This window comes from Barbus barbus (genome assembly GCF_936440315.1).
Source record: "Barbus barbus genome assembly, chromosome: 25".
Classification (NCBI taxonomy): Eukaryota; Metazoa; Chordata; class Actinopteri; order Cypriniformes; family Cyprinidae; genus Barbus; species Barbus barbus.
In genome coordinates, this window is record NC_136753.1 from 22125973 (window position 1) to 22151691 (window position 25719).

The 25719-nt window shown below is 35.9% G+C and overlaps 1 protein-coding gene and 1 pseudogene across 2 annotated transcripts; one reads left to right on the top strand and one right to left on the bottom strand.

Moving 5' to 3' along the window:
• Positions 1 to 104: 104 nt before the first annotated feature.
• LOC306844423 (sodium- and chloride-dependent GABA transporter 2-like) lies at positions 105 to 13487 on the bottom strand. The gene is made up of 16 exons (XM_079376539.1): positions 13278 to 13487; positions 13042 to 13147; positions 9431 to 9630; positions 9163 to 9297; positions 7974 to 8114; positions 7800 to 7887; positions 4577 to 4709; positions 4262 to 4396; positions 3536 to 3639; positions 3005 to 3129; positions 2807 to 2919; positions 2411 to 2548; positions 2154 to 2256; positions 1627 to 1727; positions 1303 to 1473; positions 105 to 1214 (listed from the first exon to the last, which is right to left on the bottom strand). Exons 2-16 carry the CDS (start codon positions 13062 to 13064, stop codon positions 1143 to 1145), a joined length of 1782 nt encoding a protein of 593 aa, XP_079232665.1. The 5' UTR covers positions 13065 to 13147; positions 13278 to 13487; the 3' UTR covers positions 105 to 1142.
• Positions 13488 to 16183: 2696 nt separating this feature from the next.
• Positions 16184 to 21733, top strand: LOC306845282 (sodium- and chloride-dependent GABA transporter 2-like; annotated as a pseudogene). Its single transcript, XR_013785996.1, has 14 exons — positions 16184 to 16373; positions 17685 to 17819; positions 18296 to 18436; positions 18516 to 18597; positions 18755 to 18887; positions 19172 to 19303; positions 19393 to 19496; positions 19605 to 19729; positions 20020 to 20132; positions 20226 to 20363; positions 20483 to 20585; positions 20812 to 20912; positions 21229 to 21399; positions 21578 to 21733. The product of XR_013785996.1 is annotated as a sodium- and chloride-dependent GABA transporter 2-like (transcript).
• Positions 21734 to 25719: the final 3986 nt, after the last annotated feature.

Sequence of the window (25719 nt, forward strand, 5' to 3'; positions counted from 1 at the left end):
AAATGTTAAAGAATTGTCACTATATATATATACTTTAAAATTGCTAAATATTTTGTACAATTTAAGTAAAAGACATTTCAAAATAACCACTTTAGCAAACAGTGTAGAAATTTTCTGTTTATTTAATCACTTTAATCACATCCATTCCCCGGAAAACAATGTTTATCAGTGCAAATGGCTTGGATGCTTCCGAACAATCTTTAAAGCACAAACAAGCTGCTGTCACCAACATATTTCAACCAGCAATCATTTTCAGTCATTCGACTGTTGATTTGAACAGAGCATTTATTAGAACATTAACCACTGGCCTTTCTAGAGCATCAATTGTAAAAATGTACATAAGCTTAAATGACCTATAGATATTCCCTTAAATTACACATTTTACCAAAAACACATTGTAGAATATAGAATTGTACAGCAGATTTAAGTAGCAAAATATGGATCTATTACAAATGTTGTAATATTTGTAATATAATAACCCCCAACATAATTTACTTTCTGTAACACTTTTCTTAAAACACCAGCACTCGACTATAGACACAAAACAGCAAGTTTTGCATGATTGACACATAAAAACATAAATAAAAATTTACTATTCTAAAATACTGTTTCAAATTTTGATAGAAATTAACCAAACGTGCCTTGTACTTCTTTTACAAGGCATACAGTTTGTTATAGTGAGCTGCTCTGGTTAGTCTCTCTAACTCCTCATCCAACGTTTTTTAATCATATACCAACTGTAATGAACATTGGTCCATCCAAAATGGGGCTGGTCCACTCATGATAAACTTTTTTTTTTTTTTTTTTTTTAATCTTTTTCAGAAAAACTGATATCTTGTGAATGTTTATGATACAGTAAGTTGCTGACGCGATCACACTTAAGAATGACGTCAAACTGAGTTTTCCTCAGATACAGCTGAACGTGGAAGTTGAGCTTATTTTTCATTTCCAGTTTAATTCCACATTTAGTTGCTTGCATTTGAGGATCTAAACAGTAAAGTACAGTTTGTGCCTTCTTAAGATCTCATGTGTATCTTCAAATGCATTACTGATATCAAAAGTTGTTCAAAATACAGCCCAAGGATGTTCCCCCCCCGATGTTTCTCTATCAGTCATGGGACATGTTGTACTGTCTGTTGGGGTCACAGGGTTTCTTTTTGTCTTCCTAATGTCAAAGGCAGATCGCTTGCTGGAGTGCAAAGGACACGCAGTCTCTAAAAAAATGTGAAAGCATATAGATGCAAGTTCAGTGCTTTGAACATGGCTTAGTGTTGTTTTCTGTTAAATCACACATAGAATTACCTGCTTCAGTGTACCAGGAGTGATAAGGATGACATAGATCATCCATATGGGAACCATCAGTGTCGAGGAGAGGGTGAACCACCAGCCAACAGCATAACCCCACCATGGGTATTCAAATGTGTTGTTAAACTTTAGAGGAGTGAATTTGACCAAAGAGAAGACAAATGTGCCCTAAAGAAGCAAAAGACATGTATTGAATTAATGCTGAACGCATAATAAAGAGCTCTGAGGTTCATAAATAAAATTATGACTTTGGTGGAGAACTAGAATATCACTGCATTATTTGTCTAATGTGACCAGTGAATGAGTAAATCATGCACTTACTATACACACGACAGGAGTGATATATTTCCAACAGTATATCATTAGTGTCAAAGGACGATAACCGATCATGTCTACAATATTTTCATACAGACGATCAGCACCTGAAAAAACCAGAGAGATTGGAATCAGAGGTCTTAGAGGAGATCATACACAAAACAATAAGGATGAAGAGACCAGGTAAATTACCTGCGCATATTAAAAGACTGTTTACCAGTTTTATGCTCAGTTCTTATTGTTTATGACACATGACCAAACTTTACTATAAACACGATGCTGAAGTATGGTGGTGGCTTTGCTAGAAAATCATGGCTAACAACACAAAAGCTGCAGGTTTTACATAAAGGTGACTGTAGCACCACTAGTGTCCTTGAAGAAGACACTTAATGCACCAATTAGTCTGGTAGAGTTGTAGTTTAGCATATTAGAAAAGCTGTGCGATCTTTGAAAAACCTGCATTAAGTTAACAAATGATGATCAAATATTGGATCTTCTGTGTTCTTAAGTGCTGATTCAGTATTATTACTCACCATAAAACCAGCCAATACAGATTGACTGTGCAATGGCAAATAGGAGGAGGGTCATTCCACTGCAGGAATAGTAATCAAATAATTGGAAGATATACAGGCCACCCTATTGAATCAATGCAAAAAAAAGATCACATTGATCAGATTTTTACATTAGTCATTAAGCGGCCTAATTTAGACAGATAAAAACAATGATCAAACATTCAAATTGATTGAAAACAAAATAAATCCACAGAAATGACTAAATTATGAACAATCACCTCGGTTACCATCAGGAGGCCAATGAGGAAGCAGCCCACACAAATGAGGAGGAGGAAGAGTTTACGACGATGTCCTTGGAGGAAGAAGTCGGAGTTCATGTCTGTTATGGCTGTCATGAGAGATTCCAAACCCACAAACTGAAAAAGAGAATGTTTTGTGCAGTGTTTTGTTTTTAATGTAGTATTGCCATGAAAAAGTTACATAACACCTTTACTGCAAATATACTGCATGCACAAAAATCACGAACAAAGAGTATTTTTTAACAGGATATAGTATATAATATATGAATATATCTGCTATGCTAAATAGCTTCATCTAGGCAGTAGTTAATAAAAAAAACTGAAATTTTCACACAGTCAAACACATCATGTACTTGAGAGATGATGTGCTCTCACCTCACTGTCAAGCCCCAGCAGAATAATCATGAGGAAGAAACATACGGACCACAGCTGAGACAGAGGCATCATAGCTACAGCTCGTGGATATGCAATGAAGGCCAAACCAGGACCTGGCAAAACAAGTAAATTGAGACTTAATGTGTTGGAAATGGCATAAAGGACATCGCATAAAGCAGACACTGTTGTTTAAGTTACCTGAATCTGCTACCATTGAGATATCGACCCCCTGTTCGAAGGCCATGAAGCCCAAAACTGAAAAGATGGCAAAGCCAGCTACAAAACTGGTTCCGCTATTCAGGAGGCACAGGTAAATACAATCTCTACAAGCAGAAATGCAAAGCATGCTGTCAAAACCCCATCACAGCGAATGTAATGTTCGACTGCATAATGTACTTCAGTTATTTAATCCTGCATATATACAGATAAGAACTTCGATCGCAGGGATCTCCAACCCTGCTCCTGGAGAGCTACTGTCCTGCAGATTTCAGTTCCAACCCTGCTCCAACACACCTGTCTGAAATGAACAAGTAGCCTTGAAGACCTTGATTAGCTGGTTCGGGTGTGTTTGATTGGGGTTGAAGCTTAAATCTGTAGGACGTAGATCTCCAGGAGCAGGGTTGGAGACAACTGGTTCTATCGCCTCCACAAATACTTCTAAACGCACATATATTGATTTAAATGTAAACTGAATTGAATGCGTTTTCTCATAACAATGGATTTGCTTACTTGTAGCAGTTGTTGTTGTATTTATTGTAGCTTCCCAAAGCTGTAAGGCACCCAATGCAGAGAGCGTAAGAGTAAAAAATTTGTGTTCCAGCATCCATCCATACCTAAAGACAAGAGAAGGAAAGTTCACAACTACGGACCAATCCATTAGGTATTTAGCAATACATGACACATGAAGGGTCTGGTTTGGTAACACTCAGAAACATCCAATTTATGTTTCTGAATGATTTGGTTTCGCTGATGATTCGTTATTTCAAAAGATTGATCAGTTGTCCAAATCATTTTTACTAACTTGTGTTTACTATAAGCTCCAAGTATTTTTGTGTCACTGGCTGATAAAACAATAGTCTTGTACTGTTATAGTGGCACTGACAGATGTGGATGTATCTTCACATAGCTAAAAGAAAGACACTATTCACCAGAAAATCTGTTATTAATTTATTCCTCAACTGAAGATGTCTAATGATAAACTCGCAAAATAGGAAAGGTAAATGAGTAACATTAGACTGTTCGTGTGATCTCAATATTGCGGCAATCATGAAAGGGGAACTAGTTTTTCTAGGCCACTGATTTGACTGGTTTGATGGTCATGTGAGTGTACATCATAGTAAACAAACGTACTGACCAAAGTCCTATTCATTTCTTTAGTTGCAAGTGTCTTTAAGCGGAAAAGTGCTTAATCATCTACTGCCATCACCACTCATATGAGACTTTAGATTTGCCTACCTGTGGGTCTGTAAGGCGTGCTGGGTTTGGGTAAAGGTAGAATGTGATGCCATCAATGGCTCCAGGCAACGTAACACCTCGAATCAGAAGCACCAGCAGCATAACATATGGAAATGTAGCAGTGAAATACACAACCTGAAAAATAAAAGACAAGGGAACTCTCGTTTTGAAATCCAGCGTACCTGATTTAAATCCATGTAAACAGTATTAACTGGACTATGTCAATAATCAAACAGCCTACATGAGAACTGAGGTAACATACAGCCAGGTAACAACTCCACTGAGCCTGAAAGTGCCTTCTCAGTTAGTTCTCACCTTGCCTGTGGACTTCACTCCTTTCCAAACACAGAAGTAGCAAATGATCCAGGCCAGCAGGAGACACAGAGCCAGCTCCCATCTCAAACTGCCCAGCTCATTCACACTTCCAGTTATATTCAATACTCGCCTCCTACAAAATACATTTTATGTAATTCTCATAACTTTTTCCAAATTCATGTATCAACAATAATTACACTTGCATTTAGTATTACAACACTTTTGGTATTTAAAGGGATAGTTCATCCAAAAATGAAAATTACCCCATGATTTACTCATCCTCAAGGCATCCTAGGTGTATATGACTTTCTTTTGTCAGATGAACACAAACGGTGTTATATTAAAAATTGTCCTTGCTCTTCCAAGCTTTATAACGGCAGTGAATAGTGGTTGAAATTTTGAAGCAAAAAGTGCATCCTTCCATCATAAAAAGTGCTAGACAGCTATGGGGGGGGGGGGGGGGGGGGGGGGGGGCCTTCACTTTGGAAGGCGTTCTGAAGTGAATTGATGCATTTGTGTAAGAGAAATATCAACATTTATAACTTATAAACCGTTGTCTCTAGCTTTCGCTAACTGATGTACTCACGTTTGCGAGAGAGTGGCGTTCCAACGGATGACGTAGAATGTAGGCATAGCGCAAGCTCCGGTGAAAAGTGACGAATGCGGAAGCGCAGAGGAAAGAGAGCAAAACAAAACACTGGTTACGAATTAGAAGTACAAAACGAGGATTTGTAAAGAAAAATGTTGGAGGATTTCGATATAAGCCAAGAGGATACTGGTTTTCCTTTGCTGTAAACTAAACTTAGTTCTCGAGAGACTCATATTCTCACCAGAGCTTACGCTACGCCTGCGTCATCCGTTGGAACACCACTCTTTAATGAATGCGCGTACGACAGTTAGCAGGAGCTAGAGATTTCAGTTATAAAATGTTTTAAATATGGATATTTTTTCTTACACAATCACATCATTTCAGAAGGTCTTTATTAAACCCCTCGAGCCATGTGGAGCACTTTTTTTTGATGGAAGGATGCACTTTATTTTGTTTCAAAATCTCAAACACCATTCACTGCCATTATAAAGCTTGGAAGAGCTAGGGCATTTTTAAAATAAATCAGATGGTATTTGTCTGAAAGAAGAAAGTCATATAAACCTAGTATGGCTTGACGGTGAGTAAATGATGGGGTAATTTTAATTTATGGGTGAACTATCACTTTAAATTAATTCTAATTGCACTACTTTAACTTTAAATTATTATAAATGTGATTTTCATATAAGAAGCACATATTGCTCACCATAATAAAAGGGGTCATATGACATTGCTAAAAAGAATATTATCTTGTGTATTTAGTATAATGCAATGTGCTTATGTGGTTTAAGGTAAAAAAAAAAAACATTATTTTCCACATACTGTACATTATTGTTGCTCCTCTATGCTCCGCCTTTCTGAAACACGTCGATTTTTACAAAGCTCATCGTTCTGAGAAGCGAGGTGTGCTCTGATTGGCCAGCTATCCAGTGAGTTGTGATTGGCCGAATACCTCAAGCGTGTGACGGAAATGTTACGCCCCTTACCGTACTCTGATAACGTGTCCCGGCACGATGACACAAAAACAATAAAACCCAAAATAAATGAGGCATTTGTTGCATACATTGGGGAAATAATTACTGATTATGTATTATCGCATTAATGTTTGCCTACAGAACCAACCAACTTAACTAAATTCATTACTTCAGACTTATGTGCCCTAGAATGTGAACGACACATTATTGTGCCATCCCAAAGAGGTACAAAATCACTTTCACAGACTTTTTCATTAACTGTTCCCATCTGGTGGAATGACCTGCCCAACTCAATCCGAGCAGCTGAATCCTTACGCATCTTCAAGAAAAGGCTAAAAACACATCTCTTCCATCTTTACTTGACCCTCTAACTCTAGCACTCTCTATTCTAATCTAATTTTATCTATTGGTCTTCTTTTTATATAACCCCCCCCCCCCCCCCCCCACACACACACACACACATTTTACCCTCTATCAATTGCATATTTATTCTCTAACTGCTAGCTTTTCTTGTAAAACTAACACTAGCTTTCTTTTTCTATTCTATCTACTTGTTTCTTTAAAAAGAAGAAAAAAAAAAAAACTTTCTACATGTACTGCGTTAGGCTAACCAAGACTTGTAATAGCACTTGCATGTTGTTGCTCTTTTGTTGGTTTTGATTGCTTCTATTGTCCTCATTTGTAAGTCGCTTTGGATAAAAGCGTCTGCTAAATGACTAAATGTAATGTAAATGTAAATGATTATAATGACTTATACGGTCTTTTTACGCGTTGTGTTGCATCATGCCACGTAAACATTACCATGTCTGCATTTGTGATCGGAGAAACGACAAACAAGCGCTACTCTACACTGCTCAAAACTCACGTTTGAATCGTCAGTGGCAAATTCTTTAAATAAGAAAACATACTTACAGGCTGTCGGAAGTGCCAGACTGTCCTTGTAAAGTTGGAATTGCCCCACTTTATAGAAACAGTCTTTGTGCAAGCCAGCATTGTAGGCTACTCTTCCAGGTTCAGGAAATAGTCCTCTGTAAAATGTGCTGCACACACTCGAATATTTGGGTTGAACTGTTCTGGAACAGTGTTGTAAATACAACTTATCCACTGATTTCTAGTTGTGTCCTCTTTTGGAAGCACAAACAAAGTAGTTTCGCTTTCACAACGTGTCACACAGTGTCTCCACGACATGGCGCCGGCAGCAGCAACAGTACTACAGGGAGAATAATAGTTCTGCCTTCTTTCTTTGCGTATACATTTGGGCGGTGTTTTGCAAATCTTCCCACACCGTGACGTAGACATGTGGGGGCGTGTTTAAATGAGCCATTTTAGGAGGGCGTGGACAAGTCTTAACTTTTATAAAGAATATCTCTTTGGGTTTGAGACTTTAGTCTTTGCAACTTTAGGGATCTTATCTATGCATGAACAGCTTGTAACACTCCAAAGAGAAAGGAAAACTTGAAATCGCATCATGTGACCCCTTTAATTATTATAGCAGAGCATAAGTGGAAAGTTTTATATTCAATATAGAACCTTCAGTCCTGAACCTCACCGTGAATTCCTGAAAGGCACTAAACGTTTAAGCTTTTATTAATTTAATTAATACTTATTTTAAACAACCAAACAAACTAATACTAACTAACATTTGGGGGTTTTATAAACTTACTCCCAAAATTCTTTAACAGGCGATGATACATTTTCCATAAAGCTCAGGTTTCTTGTTCCTCCAATTCGGTCAAACTCAACACAGTTCTCTGAAAGGATGAAGGGAATAGTTGTTTCTAAAAAGCATGATCTATTGAAAAACTAAAAAGACTTTCACACTAGTTTTAGAACATACCTGAATTCCACCAGTTCCTGCAGCTAGCCCATGGCAGTTCACCACTAAAAGAAGAGAAGAGATAGAAGAAAGCCCAGGCCAAAATGACGATGTAGTAGGCACTGGAATAGAAGACAACCACCTGACTCCCATAACCCAGACCTAAAGAAAAGCAAGCCAAAACAATGAACCCCTTTCAGGATTCTTTTGCTGACAATAACAGATCAGTCGGTGTTTGATGTTTATCTTAAATGTGTTGGAGAGATCCATATTACATACTGTCATGCAAGTAAAAGTTCAATAATTATTTATTTAACAATTTGATTAATTATGAATTAACAAAATCTTTGAACATGAAACTAATTTAATTTATGACTATTGCTTGACTTGGAATTACAAATCACAAAATTACTAAATGAATTATTTATAGGTGACTTATTTTGGGATTTGGGAATAAGATTGAGAAATGAAAGGCAGGAGTGGAGGCTGAGAGCAAAAAGCTTTTTGACCTTATTTGAATGAACAGTTTTTTTGTTTTTGTTCTATTTTTGAAGCTTAACTTTGGATAAGTAATAAAATTTTTTGTGGATTATTATTGTATTTTGTAAAAGAAAAAACCCAAATTTCTCACAAAGTGGGTGCTTTAATTTAGATTTTTTTTGCATAAAACACATAATTTCATACAGGTTTATTACAAGTATTAAATTATTACTAGATTATATATTTATTTTACAAAAAGTAAAAGTAATTGCTTCAGAAAACTACTTAAAACTGGGTAATTCAACAAGACTTTAAGTAATGAGTGCGGTTTTCATCCTGACATTTTCCGTAAATATGGAGTCATGAGATGATACTTCAAGAAACCAAAAGCAAAACAAATTTTGAAAGCATAAATAGAGGATGCTGACCCATTAGAAAAGGAATACGTTCATAAGTTATTTAAACATACTCATATGATGAACTTTATTAAATTGCGGTTAGTACAAAAGTACCTTAATAATTAAAAGTATGCACACAAACAGGAAGCTTCTCACATTTCAGACCAATATTGTTTACTATTGATGTGTGCTGGGTGTCTACTAAACCACTAATCTACACAACATGTTTACTACACAGTACACGAGTCTAATTTTACAGCACTGTGGTGGACATACAACATTTACTCTATTGTAGATTAACAATGACATTAAAGTGAAGAATGAAAACTCACCTTCAAATAGTGGGCAGATCTTCCTCCAACAGGTAACAGAGCCTTGGCTGGTGTACTGACCCAAAGCAGTCTCCATAAGAAAAAGAGGAATGCCGCAGGCAAACAGAAAGACCACATATGGAATGAAAAACACTCCTAAAAACAGAAAAACGTATAATAGTACAGTATAAGACACAAGGCCAAAAAAATAAAAATAGATAAATAAACATTGAACTGGTTCTACTGGATTTTAAATAGAGCAGTAATATAGTAAAACCATAGAACAAACCTCCTCCATTCTTGTAACACAGATATGGAAATCTCCACACATTTCCCAAACCAATGATCTGGCCAGCAACAGCTAAGATAAACTCCACTTTGCTGGACCACTGGCCTCTTACTCGGGTTTTAATGCCTGTGTCGATTCTTTCTGAATCAGGATAAGCCAGTTTAAACTGCAAATCTGGATCATGCTGCATTTCCATGACACTGCAAAAAAAAAAAAAAAAGCAAACATCTGTCAAAACATTGATGGAAGAGAAGCACAAACAAAGTTTAGAACAGAGCTGTTAACTGTGAAACATGCAACGGTAACTCAAAAACAGCAACGAGTCTTTGTTCAGTACCATCTGGTTGTTCCAGCTCTTACACCAGCAGTGAAATAATGATCTTCAAAGTTAGAACAAGTTTCCACTTTTCCAAAGCAGTGTGACAGACATTGACCACAGCTTTGTGGCTTGTCTTCACTTTCTGCATTCACCTTTTAGTGTGATATAGCTAGATACGAACATACTTGCCACAATGGATTTTACTAGAGACATTTATTGAAACAACAGATTCTATTATCGAAACAATAAACGATTTTCCATTTAGATTTTAGATTCCATTTAGATTTTCCATTAAAGTTGGGCATAAACTTTGGAAGAATACACTCAAATGTTCTTATACAGTCAAAATTCACAGCTATATTTAAATGCATTTGTCACTGTTTGTATATTATGTCAAAATAGCTTCTTCAGTTACCTTTGAAGACCATACCATTCTTATTTAATACAAACTAAATGTTGGCCCAGACATATAGCCTTGCGTGTCTATAAACAAAAACGGTCACACTTTAGAATAGTTGTTAACACTTGTTAACTATTAACTGTGGCTTTTCCCTAAATAAATTCTTAAATTGCTGCTTATTAATAGTTAGTATGGTAGTTGTTAAGTTTAGGTATTGGGTAGGATTAGGGATGTAGAATAAGGTCATGTAGAATAAGGCATTAATATTTTTTTATTTTATTTATTTTTTGCATGTTTGTCACACTTTAAGGTTTCAGATCATCAAACAAATTTAAATATTAATCAAAAATAACAAGTAAACACAACATGCAGTTTTTGAATTAAGTTTTTTTATTATGAAGGGAAAACAAAATCCAAACCCACATTGCCCTGTGTGAAAAAGTGCTTGCCCCCTAAACCTAATAACTGGTTGGGCCACCCTTTGCAGCAACTGCAATCAAGCGTTAGCGATAACTTGCAATGAGTCGGTTACAGCGCTGTGGAGGAATTTTGGCCCACTCATCTTGGCAGAATTGTTGTAAATCAGCCACATTGGAGGGTTTTCGAGCATGAACCGCCTTTTTAAGGTCATGCCACAGCATCTCAATAGGATTCAGGTCAGGACTTTGACTAGGCCACTCCAAAGTCTTCCTTTTGTTTTTCTTCAGCCGTTCAGAGGTGGATTTGCTGGTGTGTTTTGGATCATTGTCCTGCTGCAGAACCCAAGTTCGCTGCAGCTTGAGGTCACAAACAGATGGCCGGACATTGTCCTTCAGGATTTTTTGGTAGACAGCTGAATTCATGGTTCCATTTATCACAGTAAGTCTTCCAGGTCCTGAAGCAGCAAAACAGCCCCAGACCATCACACTACCACCACCATATTTTACTGTTGGTATGATGTTCTTTTTCTGAAATGCTGTGTTACTTTTACGCCAGATGTAATGGGACACACACACCTTCCAAAAAGTTCAACTTTTGTCTCGTCAGTCCACAGAGTATTTTCCCAAAAGTCGTGGGGATCATCAAGATGTTTTCTGGCAAAACTGAGACGAGCCTTTATGTTCTTTTTGCTCAGCAGCGGTTTTTGTCTTGGAACTCTGCCATGCAGGCCATTTTTGCCCAGTCTCTTTCTTATGGTGGAGTCATGAACACTGACCTTAACTGAGGCAAGTGAGGCCTGCAGTTCTTTAGATGTTGTTGTGGGGTCTTTTGTGACCTCTTGGATGAGTCGTCGCTGCGCTCTTGGGGTAATTTTGGTCGGCCGGCCACGCCTGGGAAGGTTCACCACTGTTCCATGTTTTCGCCATTTGTGGATAATGGCTCTCACTGTGGTTCGCTGGAGTCCCAAAGCTTTAGAAATGGCTTTATAACCTTTTCCAGACTGTTAGATCTCAATTACTTTCTTTCTTATTATTTCTTTGGATCTCAACATGATGTGTAGATTTTGAGGATCTTTTGGTCTACTTCGCTTTGTCAGGCAAGTCCTATTTAAGTGATTTCTTGTTTGCGAACAGGTGTGGCAGTAATCAGGCCTGGGTGGCTAGAGAAACTGAACTCAGGTGTGATAAACCACAGTTATGTTTTAACTTAAAAAGGGCAAACACTTTTTCACACAGGGCCATGTGGGTTTGGATTTTGTTTTCCCTTCATAAAAAAAAAACCTTTCATTTAAAAACTGCATGTTGTGTTTACTTGTGTTATCTTTGATTAATATTTAAATTTGTTTGATGATCTGAAACATTAAAGTGTGACAAACATGCAATAAAATAAAAAATCAGGAAGGGGGCCAACACTTTTTCACACCACTGTATATATATATAATAAAAAAAGAATGTAAATTTTCAAGACATTTCTCACTATTAACTAGTTTTTGAAATAATCATTTGTTAAGCTAAAATAATGTCACACTGGTGATCTTAATTTTCCGTTATACTGCCAAATGGTCATGTGGATAAAATGTTCTTGGTGAAAAAAAGACAATATAAGTCTTGACAGCCTGTATTAAACACATTTGACATACATGCTCAACATCATTGCAAATTTTATGTGTAAGGTATTGCTCTAAGTAAATTCAAAAGTTTATTAAATTAGCAATTTAAACAAACAACCAAAAAAGCCTTCTATGAAGTCTTTTCGGTCTATGTTTTTATTTGTTTAGGTGGTATAACTGTTTGGAGATTGTAAAAAAAGAAAAGTTGTTTGTATTTGGCACAATTTATTATTTCTTTATGAAAAAAAACAGTGAAACCACTTCGTTTTAAAATATTACTAGTAGAACAAATAATTAATAATAAAAATATCCGCCAAATCAAAGTCAGTAACACAAGCCATGATTTTTTTTGTCATGTGACAAAAGAGGACCCCTTCAGACCCTCAGGACTGTGTTTCAAGGTCATTTATTAATCAATTATTATAATTATTTACCTTTTAAAGAAAAGGCATCTTAGGTCAAATGGAAAAACATTAAAAAATGTCTTGTATGTGACTACAATTTAAAAATAAATATAAAAATGAATGCTTTATTTTTAAATATATTTTGAAAACTAAAAAAAAAACATGAATTTGTAAAAAATTATAAAGTAATAATAAAAAAGTATAAAACCTACATGAATACAAATATTACATTCCTGTGATACAATACTTTCATTTTATTGTGACAGGTAGCATGTTAACTAGGATGAGGCAGGTTAAACAAAAAGTCATACGTATTCATTTGTTAAATAACCTGTCTGTATATGTTTAATTATAACCACAAGCAGTTCCTGAAGCAACATTGACGCACGAACTATAAAATCGTCACGGAGCAGAGACACTGTCCCTGATGATCTGCATACAGAGAAGGAGGAAACTCACTCAGTTATTGCGCTTTTGTTCATGACCTTTGGCCTACATTCAGCAGCCGAACACTAGTGCTCTTCAACCCACGCTGAGGAGACGCCGGGTGCCAAGTGAAATACTTCTATAAACAAAAGCCAGATAGAAAACGGTTCAACTACGCAGTTAATCTCAGCGCTCACTTGCACCTCTTCAGTAAATCAGAAAGCAGTGGAAACAAAGTAGACCGATAACAAAAGCTATAGAGCTGTTACCTGATGGAGGCGACTGGTCAAAAGTTCAGGAAGTCTACCGCATTTACATCGGCCATGAAGTTACGCTTAATTCAGAGTGATTCGGTCGTTATAATACAGTCGCTGAAGCCCACCCCTCTCACACTCTCCTCCTCTCGTAGAGGGAAACGAGTCCATACAGAACCGAGAGTGTAGAATCACATGCGTTTGTATTTGACCGTGTGAGTGTGTGTCTTAAGGCGGGGCTTATATCTCAGAAGCGTGTATAGCAATAAATGACTACGTTTCTAAATACGTTCATCTTGTCATTTTTATTGCCAAATTGCGAAATATCTGTTACTTACATTAAATCATAAGGGGTAACCCTCACTTAACACGAATAAACAACTCTGTTTTATAATCTGTTATCATTTTTATTCATGCATCCAGCAATAATTACGCAATGTTATTCGAGCACGATGTGTTATATATTTTTTGTATATTATTTCTTCCGCAAAAGAAAATAGTTGCAAAAGAAGCAAAGCATCAAACTTTTGGTCACCAAGCAACGCAGAGCTTCATCTGGTCTGGAGCACGGTGTGTGAATGGAACGGAGCGATTGATTTCCTCTCCAACGTTCTGAAAATCAGTCGCAGGAGCTCCACTCCGGGTTTTCCATTTTTCATTTACGGCAGAAACCTGTTTAGACAGAGGTCCACAGTCGTGTCTAGTTAGTAAACCTGGTTCTGGGAAAGGTAGCAGGGAAAAATGCCTATTATAATCAATCATACACATAAACAATACATCTGTAATACAATCATGCAAATAAGCAATACAGTTCTTTCTCTGAACTTGTCATTATTTTGGTTTTCAAGGCTCCTATCAAGCCGGTGGCTAGCTACAAGCGTAAATTTTATGATGTTTTGACAGCAGCAGCAAATAAGTACGAGGGTTACCGGCTAGGTGGAATTTATTTTTAGAAACATGTTGGTTGTTTCTAAACATGTATTATGCAGGAGATCGTCTGCAAACGAGACAACGTGAGTCAGTGTATGTTTGAAAATAGAGAGCTAATTTAGCAAAGGAGTCGATCAAATTTACTGACGAATTTCAATAGCCCCTCACAGCAGGGGGCGGGGTTGGATCCACATCTAGGGGGGTGAAGATGGGTGGGTTTAGGGATCAGGGGGTGGAGATGGGTAGGTTTAGGTAAATGTAAGGTGGGAGCAGTTGGATCTAGATCCAACCACACTCCCTGGATCTTGTGTTCTGCAGTGAGGACCATCTCACGAATTTCGATGGGAAAACGCAATTCTCATAAATCGACCACAAGAGGACACTGTTGCATTTGTAAATGGCGTTTTCACAAACCGTGTACGGCTGCGATGCATTCAAAGTACTGCGTGATACTGAAATATTCCCAGATTTTTACCAATAACAATTCTATTTTTCCTTAATCATTGTTCAAAATGGAACTAATTGTGACCAGTATTCCAGCATCTGTTTTCCACCTAGATTTATTTAGGCCAAAATGTGTTTCATTTTGCTGAGTTCTACAAGCACTCAAATGAGTAGCTCTGGAGGATTATGATGAGAGAATGGCAAATGGACTGTGCAGCAATTACACATTGCTTAATGAAGCACAAACAGGACATTTGATTCAGGTATTTCAGCATTCTTTCTTTTCTGAATGCATTTGACAATGCAAATGGCATGGTGTCCAGTTAGCAGTTATTCAACTTTAGAGGAAACTGTGCTGCACTTATTGCAAAATTGTCAGACAGGCTCAAAGATGGATAGATCTAGAAACAGCCAGAGAGAGTTGTAGGGTGAGAGAAAGAAACCCACTGGTTGTCAGTTACTCCACTGATAAGACATTTCTGTTTTATCTCTGAAAAACAGTATAAAACAGGGGGACACACAAAACACAAACACTTTCTGATCATGGCATAGTCTTGTTTACTTCTGAAAAGCAGAGAACACTAAACCTGGTTTTAGACCAACAGTCCTAGTTCAGGAGCGCTTGAAGCCGGTTTGGCCACTCCTCAGGCATTCTCTTTGAGGACATTATTTTGAACTGCTAACCTAGATACAGACACTACATAAAAGAGACAAGACGGATTCTTAACAAATCAAAGGTATATTTTGATTACTCTTTTGTCACATTATTACATAACACTTTCTTGTAGTGAAACAGCAGATGTACTGTAGTTTTACAAAAAAGAGGCATGGTTTCAGCTGTACATTCAAAGTAAAACCATGCCCACAACAGGTAAGAACTTATGAATTTTCATCCAATTCCATTTTAAGCATATGTGCATCAGTTGTCATTAGCTGTAAGTCAATTGTAGTTTTGAGCTGATTTGCTTTTTAATATACAAATGTGACTTGTTGTATTTTTAAAGATAAGAATAACATGTAACATTTCAGATTTTTAACATCTGATTGTGGTGACAGGTGTAGAAGCACATAATTTCTGAATAATATATTAAAGAAAAAAACTCCATAAAACAGCATACTAATATAAAAGTAATAACAGACTTAAATTCACTGCAGTAAAAATGAAGAAGTGCAAATTTATTTTTTTACTTCAGTATCATACAATGTAGTATGTGCAATTTTAAGGCTGATGAGAGTATTAAAGAGGAAACGTGGACAAAACATTACATTTATGTATAATAAAATATCCAATTGTGGACACATATTCCAATAGACAACACCTGCTCTATCGTTAGTTTGTTGTGAGGTAAAGCATGTGAGAAAAAAACATGTGCCGTCATGCGCAGCTGTTTGCAGAGACTATTGATGTTATCATTTGCTACAGATGAGGTCGTGGGGCCCAAATCTACCCCAGACACATATGGGCCCATTCTTCATTATGCCTTAAATATGTTACATGACAGATATTTGGATATATAATGTATATTTATCAACCCATTATTAGCATCATGGAGCATAGCTCAAGGCCAGGTGTGAAGTTAAACCTCATGAATGGTGCCCTAGTGCAGGCCAGACCTAAACCCCAGGCCAGAGAGCAGTGGGCTAATAAGTTGGAGTTTCTCTTGGCGGTGGTAGGGCACATCATTGGCCTGGGAAATGTGTGGAGGTTTCCTTACTTGTGCTACAAGAATGGAGGGGGTGAGTGCAAATTTATATTTAATCTTGTTTTATGGTGTTTACAGTAAGTTCCTGAGTTATCGTATGTTCTTAATATAAAATAATATTTTATCTTAAAACAGTTCCAAAGTCTCAGATACCCAGAAGATCAAATATACTGCCTTTTAGATATTAGAATGGCTTTTCTGTGGTGGTTTGTTATAATTTAAATATTTTGGGATATGAGTATCAGTGTCTACGGGCTTAAGATCAGGGCCAGACATTCTGTGTTTTTAGTATAAAATATCCACACAAACACTGATCTGGTGCTGTTTCTCTAGGGAAAAAACAGCCCAATGAGGGTATGGACGAAGTTATATAACTGTGAGCTCACATTTGTATGAAGATTTACAAGAACCTCAGTGGTATGAATACATAAACAAGTGTGCTGTTTTAAAAAAAAAATATATATTTTTATATATATATGTATATATTTATATACAGTGTAACACAATGTTAATGGGATGCATCTGGCTTAAAATATGTTGCAGAGTATCTTATTAATGTACACTACTGCTCCGAGTTTAGGGTCAATTTTTTTTTTTATATGAATAATTTTATTCAGCAAAGTCAGAGTAAACTGAGATAATATATACACACATACATATCTCACGGTTTCCACAAACATATTAATCAGCTGTTTTCAACGTAGATAATAATAATAATAATAAATATTTCTCAAGCACCAAATCAGCACATTAAAATTATTATTATTGACACTGAAGACTGGCGTAATAACTTTGAATATATTACATTTTAAAATATATAAATTATTATTTTAATATTTTTACAATATTACCGGTTTTACTGAATTTTTTTGATCAAAAAAAAAAACAAAACATAGTGACCCCAAACCTGTGAACAGTAGTATATGTATATGCATTGTATACATATACTACAATGTTGTCATGCTTACATTGCAAAATTAAATACAAATTTAATTATTAATATAAATAAATAATTAATTAAAATGATCATGGTTGAGGGTCATATTATACTTAAATATACATGCTTTAGAATGGGTTGATATGGTATAATATGTTATTTTTTAACATGTTGTTTTGTCATATGAATTACTTTGAATTCAAACAATAATTTGCTTTGGATCATTTCTTCTTTTTAGACCTTTTTATTTTCTTTATGGGGAGAGCTAATACTGACTGAATACACTTTTCATAGTGTTTTGGTGTGTATTGCTGGAGTTTTGATACGTATATTGTTTATTGTATATTGCATATTGTATTTTGATATGTATAAGATTGCTATGTATTGATAAATCATTCTGTCATATAGGGGCATTTTTTGTGCCATATGTGCTGTTTCTCTTCACCTGTGGGATTCCACTTTTCTTTTTGGAGACCTTGCTCGGTCAGTTCACCAGTCAGGGTGGAATTACGTGCTGGAGGAAGATCTGCCCACTATTTGAAGGTGAACAATGATCTCAGTCTCACACGGTCACACGCATTTCAACCAGTTCACACGCTCACATGCCACAGCTTGTATTTCTCACGCTGAGAAGTAAGGATAACCTGTCCCGTTAATTGCTGTACATTTGGCTCATATGTTTTTTATTTTTGATACATTTGTATCTTTGAAATATATCAAACAATTTATTTTATTTGGATGAATTTGTTTCTTTTATCAGATTTACCAGTTGTTGTCATTTCTATTTGTGTTGTGGTCAATTATGAACAATAGGTCAAATTTAACTGCTAGCAAAAAATTGAGAGAATTGGTGCCGAGGGGCCACTGCTGCAGATATTTGAGTGGCTCCTCCCCAAACAGATGTAATCTCACTCCAAACGTTTGATAGAACTTGAGAGCCCTGAGCTTATATACAGTGACTTTTCAATGTGAATGTATTACAGCTTTAGTACTTTGCTACTTTTTATTCATATTCACAGGTCTCGGTTATGGTAGTCAGGTCGTTGTCCTCTATACTGGAGTCTATTACATCATAATTCTTGCTTGGGCTTTCCTTTACCTCTTTACATCCTTCAGTTCAGAGTTGCCATGGGCGAGCTGCAACAACTACTGGAACACAGGTATCTCACATATAACACAGTGTGAATTATTATAATATTGGGATATGTCATTTGAATAATCATTGCCACCTTTATTTAGACAACTGCAAAGAGTTCAGCAAAAGCAACATCACTGAATATTCTCCAGAGAAAAGCACGTCTCCTGTTATTGAGTTTTGGGAGTAAGTTGTTGAAAATAACACCCCATTAAACTGGATACATGTTTATTAGAATTACGCAATTAAGGCAAAACAGGCTAACAAAAATCATCCAACTAATTAAAATGATTCTCAATAAAGGTTGTAAAACAGAATGTGATTCCATATTTTTTGCCTACAGGAGAAGAATTTTGGGCTTGTCCGAGGGAATAGAACAGATTGGTAATGTCAGATGGGACTTGGCACTCTGTCTCCTGCTGGCCTGGATCATCTGCTACTTCTGTGTGTGGAAGGGAGTGAAGTCCACAGGCAAGGTGAGAAATTTGTTAAACTTTTTAACAATATGTATCACAAAGTGAATGGTAAGTTATGAGCTGGAAGTGGAATGTGTTTACAGTTTTGCTTGTTGCGTGTTGTACTTCATGTCATCTATATGCTAATATCCTTTGTATGTATATGTGTGTGTATATATATATATATATATATATATATGCAATAAGACCCAAGAAGCCATGGTTTACAGTGAATTTATAACAGCTAAGGGGCGTTGTTAGGCACGACATGAAGCGGAGCTGAATGGTCTTCCTCTTATTTTCAGGTGGTCTACTTCACTGCTACTTTTCCCTATTTAATGTTGGTAGTGCTGCTGGTCCGTGGACTTACTCTCCCTGGAGCAAAAAATGGCACATTCTACCTCTACCCTGATCCAACACGTCTCACAGACCCACAGGCACTGAGCTGCTCTCTTTTGCCCTTTATTCACTGAAAATATTGGCATTTTGGGATTTTTTTTTTTTTAAACATTATTTGATGTTTTAGGTTTGGATGGATGCAGGTAGTCAGATATTTTACTCTTATGGAGTTTGTACAGGGGTACTGACTGCTTTGGGAAGCTACAACAAATATGAGAACAACTGTTACAGGTACTTTAGAATATCTAATATCACACTTTCCACATCAATAGTTTATTTATTTCAAATTGCACTAACATAAAAAAAAAAACATGTTGTCTTTTACCATTTGTCTTTCAGAGACTGCGTGTACTTGTGTCTGCTCAACAGCTTAACTAGCTTTGTGGCTGGTTTTGCTATATTTTCAGTCCTGGGCTTCATGGCAGAGGAACAGGGAATGGATATTTCGATGGTTGCAGAGTCAGGTAAAAATTATATGTAAGGCTTAAGGTCTCTTAAAGCAAGTGGAAGTTATTATATCATAAAATAAGCATACAGAAACATAAAAAAATCATGTTATGTCAGAGATCTGGGTATAGTTACTGCAAAATGAAGCAATGCTTTTGGTTACATAGTTGTACTGCTGAAATCATACACAAATAGACTTTTTTTTGTGCACTTTTGTTTTTAAACCCTGCCATTCATATTACATGTAGTGATTAGGTTGTATCACTGGGCAGGGAGGGATTCGTTTAATGAGTTTTGTTTGTGGCAGGTCCTGGTTTGGCGTTCATCGCTTACCCCCGTGCTGTAGCTATGATGCCCTTGCCTCAGTTATGGGCAATCTTCTTCTTTATCATGATCATATTCCTGGGACTGGATAGTGAGGTAAATACAGGAAGCAATACAGAGGATTTTTCTATATTTAATTCATTATATCATAGTATGAATACGCTAAAGCTTTTTCTATTAATGTATCAGTTTGTGGATCATGAAGCCCTGGTAACGGCCATCTCGGATATGTATCCTTCCTTCTTCCAAACTGGACATCGCCGTAAATTTCTGCTCCTCTTCATAAGTGCTGTCAGCTTCCTTGTTGGTCTGCTAATGGTAACAGAGGTGAGAGTCACAAATGAAAACACAAAGATGGTTGTTTGAAAAAAATCCCCCAAACCCCACACATCTGCAGTACCTGTAACTTCTGTCTGCAATTTTTTGTTTTTCTGTTTCACTCTCAGGGTGGCCTGTATGTCTTCCAGCTTTTTGACTATTACGCCTGTAGTGGAATGACTCTTCTTACTTTTGCTATACTTCAGTCCATCTGTGTTGGATGGGTATATGGTAAATCATTTATTTGACTGTAAAGAACAAGCAAAGTGCAGATAAATGTACACAAGTGGTACATGTTTTCATTTGCAACTTGACCCCTGTTGAGATTTTTATAGAACAACAGTGCATGTAAGTCAAAAGTGCACTCAATTCTTAGCACATTAAAAGCGAGTTGAACAGAAAGCAGTGTGATACAATGATTTCCAGTGTAATTTCGAGTTTTTGAGTTTTATTTCAGGTGCAGACCGTCTCTATGATAGCATTGAGGATATGATTGGATATCGGCCCTGGCCCTACATGAAGTGCTGCTGGCAATATCTAACACCAGCAATATGCACAGTGAGTTTCATTTAAATCCCTTGCAATCTATTTCTGTGGCTTTTTAAAACCAACAAATGTGTCATTTTTTATTTTCATATTGTAACCACACACTATCCTCAGAGCAGTACATAGGGGTAGGAGGAGGTTTGCCTGCCACCTGTGAGTCTGTGTCTGACACCTGTCATTTGTGTCTGTCTTTACACTGACAGCACTTCAAAACACAAGAAAGTCCTTCTCCTATTCTGAGACTTTGTGCGTTGATTCAGTGAGTCAAAGCATACCAAACTAACTGATGGCTCCCCATTGCTCATCATTCTCTTTCCCGTCTATTCAGGGAACATTTATCTTCTCCTTAGTTAAATACACCCCTCTGAAGTTCAACAATGTGTATGAGTACCCCTGGTGGGGTTATGCGATTGGTGGCTTCTTCACCCTTTCCTCCACCCTACTAGTTCCACTGTGGATTATTTATTTGGTTGGCATCACTCCAGGGTCTATGCGACAGGTACGCTCGTAAACAATTTCACTGAAATTTATATCGCATATATGCTTTCAGATATACTTTAACATCGCATATATACATTATGTATGCATTTAATTATTTAAAACAATGATCATGTTATTTGTAATTTTCGAAATGATTAACCCTGTGCATCATTTTTAAAAATCATTTCTCATATCAGAGAGTAAGAGCCTTGTGTACTCCTGCTGAAGATCTGCCAGATCCTAAACGCCCAAAAGAGAAGCTAAACACTGTTACGTTTGAGACATTTACAGACCTACTGACTTTATGAACTGTTCATACACCCAACTCATTACCTCACAGAGGCATTGTCTGATTGTCCACCATTTAGCCTTGTTTTTGTCCTCCTGATCTGTGACAAATGTTGTTAACCCATTGTCTTTTGACTGGCATTGTAATGAACCAGGGCTGTAACCACCATAGAGAGTGAGGGGGAAAAGTCTACCCCAATAATTAGAAATGACCACATTGTCCCCTCCCCAGAATTTGAAATTGCACTCCATTACACAGCGCTCTGTTTGTTGTTAGAATGACTAAATGGTATTTAAAAGGTATTTTTGTAACTTAACTGTAAGTTACATTTTTAGTCTTGTCTGCCGCAGCGTTCAACAGTGCTTGTGAGTGTCAGAATGACCAATCAAATTTAAGTGAAACAAACTACAAATTTTTCCCTCAAATTTAACCAGTTTGAATGGAAAATATATCATTTAAATGATTTGAGTAATTCCTAACAGAATGTAACGAGAGCAGAAACATTTTGCATTTTCAAAATATTAGCCATACAAATAAGAGTGAATGTGTGTATAATTACAATTTTCTTCTAATAATGATATTAGAAAATTAGATAATTTTCTAATAATACAAAATGATTACATCTCAACTAGAATTTACTTCACTGTTCTGTTTATATATGGTTACGGCTTTATGATGAACATCATGTGATGCTTAAGTATTGAAATATTCATCAAAGCAACAGTTTTTTAATTGATCATACAGTTACATGATGTAGTTCATATGGAGAATAAATTCATATATATGTGTTTAAAATGAATTGACAGGACAAGGCTTGTTTGCTTTTTATAAATGCATTGAAGTGTTACAACAAAAAGAGCCTTGAAGGCCACTTGTTACGATTTCAGCTTTTCTCTTGAGAGTGGAGTGTGTTTGTCTGACATGTAAACAAATTGTATAAAATGTGAAAATTACAAATGAGAGTTGTTAGTATACAACTGTTCAAAAATGAAGCTCAACTATTGTTATTTCTGTGTTCGTTTATTTTTTACAAGATGAATTTTTTTAAACAATTGTATTATTTTTAGTTTTATGTCAATTTAATTCAGTAAATTAGACAAATTAATGACAAAAGATTTTGAGACACTTTCCTAGACTAACACGCAAGATCGCCATCTGCTGGGTAATGGCATTACAGCAAAGACATTGACTTCTCAATCAACCCACATAGACGTTTAAACATAATGTTTATGTTTAATGTTCATAAGCTCAAACAGAAAAGGTTAATCAAAATCTGACTTCAGATGGAGAGTCATGAACCTTCACATTCCCAGAACACATGAATGGAACTGTTTTCTTTTTTCTTTTGGTTAAAAATAAATAAATTTAAATAAAAAAATAAAATTGTCAGTATAATATTTGCAGAATGTCTACACTACCATTCAAAAGTTTTGGGTCAGTGAGATTTTAATTTATTTTAATTTAATAAAAAAATATTTTAAGAAAAATACATGAATTCAGCAAGGATGCATTCAGTTGATCAAAAATTACAGTAAAGGCTTTTAAATTATAACATATTTGATAAAATATTTTATATAAAATATAAAAATGTATCATGGTTTGCACAAAATATTAAGCAGCACAATATTGGTGTTTTTATTATTTATCAAATAGATGCAGCCTTCATGAGTATAAAAAAAAACAAATTAGATAACACACTTTATTAGAATATTAGTAGACTGTCTGCTTAATATCTGCTAACACATCATATATTGTTCCCTCAAAAGATATTCTACTGACTATAAGTAACTTTTTGCAAGTACATGTCAACATGCAAGTTGACATGTAGTTGCAAAGTTACTTCGAGTTATTTGAATGTCAATTTTAAAACTGCCAAATGTCAAAATCTTATAGCGACCCCACATTTTTGAACTGTAGTGTGTGTGCAGAAATCAAAGTGTTGGATTTTAATACACAGTTATGTATTGTGACCCAAGAGTATTGTGATAGTTCAGTTCAGGGGGCTTGCTTGAATGTCCTTTTGGGCTGATATGTGGGCAATAGTGGGTAAATGTGACCACAGCCCCATAATGAGATCAGGAAAAGCTTGTCCAGCTTCTAAGTGAAGGTGACTAAACAGGGTGATTAGATGGCCCCAAACCAATCTGAGATTAAAGGACTTTTCCTCAATCCAGCACAAATTGCTTCCAGCTTTTCTCATTTGACACATAACATTTTTAAAAATAAAAAAATAAAAGTGTTAATATTTAGGAGTTCATAGTTTTCTGCAAAATATAGACACAATGACCCCAAAAGCAGTTGGACACATCAGCCATACTTAAAAAATGTCTGAATGTCATTGCAGTAGATAACAAAATGTCAAAGCAAGTGGCATCTACCAAAATACATTTTGAACATTATACTTCATTTCAAACCTATTAAACTCCTTTTTACGATTTGTCTGTAAAATAACTCACACCTTCTTTGATATTTTATCAGATTTAATGACATTCATATATTGATGCATGTGTGATTTAAATATGTTAAATTTAAATTTACAGGCCACTGTAAATAATATGGGTAAATAGGAATGTTTGTAGACCGATGAATTGATTGATTTATTTATTTTTCATTGTATGTAGGTTTTTGTACTGTAGCACTATTACAAAATAAATTCTAAGAAATGTTAGTATTTTTGCAAGACTATTAAAATGATAGTTCAGGCAAAAATGAAAATGTTGCCATCAAAATACTGACCTTTATGTCATTCCAAACCTGTATGACGTTCCTCCTTCTGTGGAACAAAAAAGAAGGTCATACAGGTTTGGAACAGCAACAATGGTGAATAAATAATAAAAGAAAGAAGGAATGTTCATTTTTGCCTGAACTGTCCCTTTAATATAAATGTGTATATGTGTCAGTTTACAGTTACATCATCAAACAGGCACATGATGTAAGGTATGCACATTAAACTGGGCCATTAGGGTAATTGCATATAGACTGGACGCTGACCTGGTTTGAATCTAGTGCCTGGCACAACTTCCTGTTCATGATGGTGGCGTCCTTGCAGAGTCGGATCTGTGATAAGCCCTTGAGCGCTAAAATGCCAAACACACTGTTTAGAGGCTAATCCCTATTAAGTGACGTGTGACTTTTTACATTCTCTTCACACCTTTAACCTCCCACGCCGATTTGCTTCTCACCTACACCTAACTATCCTTTTCTAACAGTTTTGCTAAACTCATTTCCATTTCTCATCTGCAAGAAGATGAAAAAGCTTTCAAAGCAACAAATGTCCCAAATACTATACGAGTCATTCAATATCAGCTAATAGTTTAGAATCAGTCAATTTTTTTTTTTTTTAATCTTTTTGAAAGAAACGATTTTGAGTGGTACCAAAAAAAAAAAAAAATGCTGCTCTTGTACACTTTCTTTTCATCAAAGAATTCTGGGACAAAATTGTATCATGGTTTTTACAAAAATATTAAGCAGCACAACTGTTTAATATAGGTAATTATGTTTCTTGAGCACCAAATCAGCATATTAGAATGACTTCTGAAGGATCTTGTGACACTGAAGACTGGAGTAATGACTGATAAAAATTCAGTCTGGCCACCACAAGAATAACTTACATTATAAAATTTGTTAAAATGGAAAACAGTTATTTTAAATGGTCATATTTAATGATATTACAGTTTTTACTGTATATTTGATCATATAAATGCAGCCTAACTGATAGCATAACACTAAAAGCTAATAACATAAAATCTTAGAATGGTAGTGCGTGTAAGTTTTGTATAATACAGAAATTATTTTTTCAGCACTATGTGTGCTGTTTTATTTGGTGTGGTATACGAGGGGTATTTTGGGGGAAAGTGTGAATAAATTGTGGAACCTCTCCAGACTTCATCGCAATCACGATTAAGTTTAGGCTGGCATCCAGGTTTTGAAAAAAAAAAAAAGGCTTTGGATTTGGCTTACATGTCAGCACTGATGCCAACGTTTGTCCATAACTGTAATGCATCCAAACATAAACTGAGAAGTTTTATATAGAATGTTTCATCAACATCT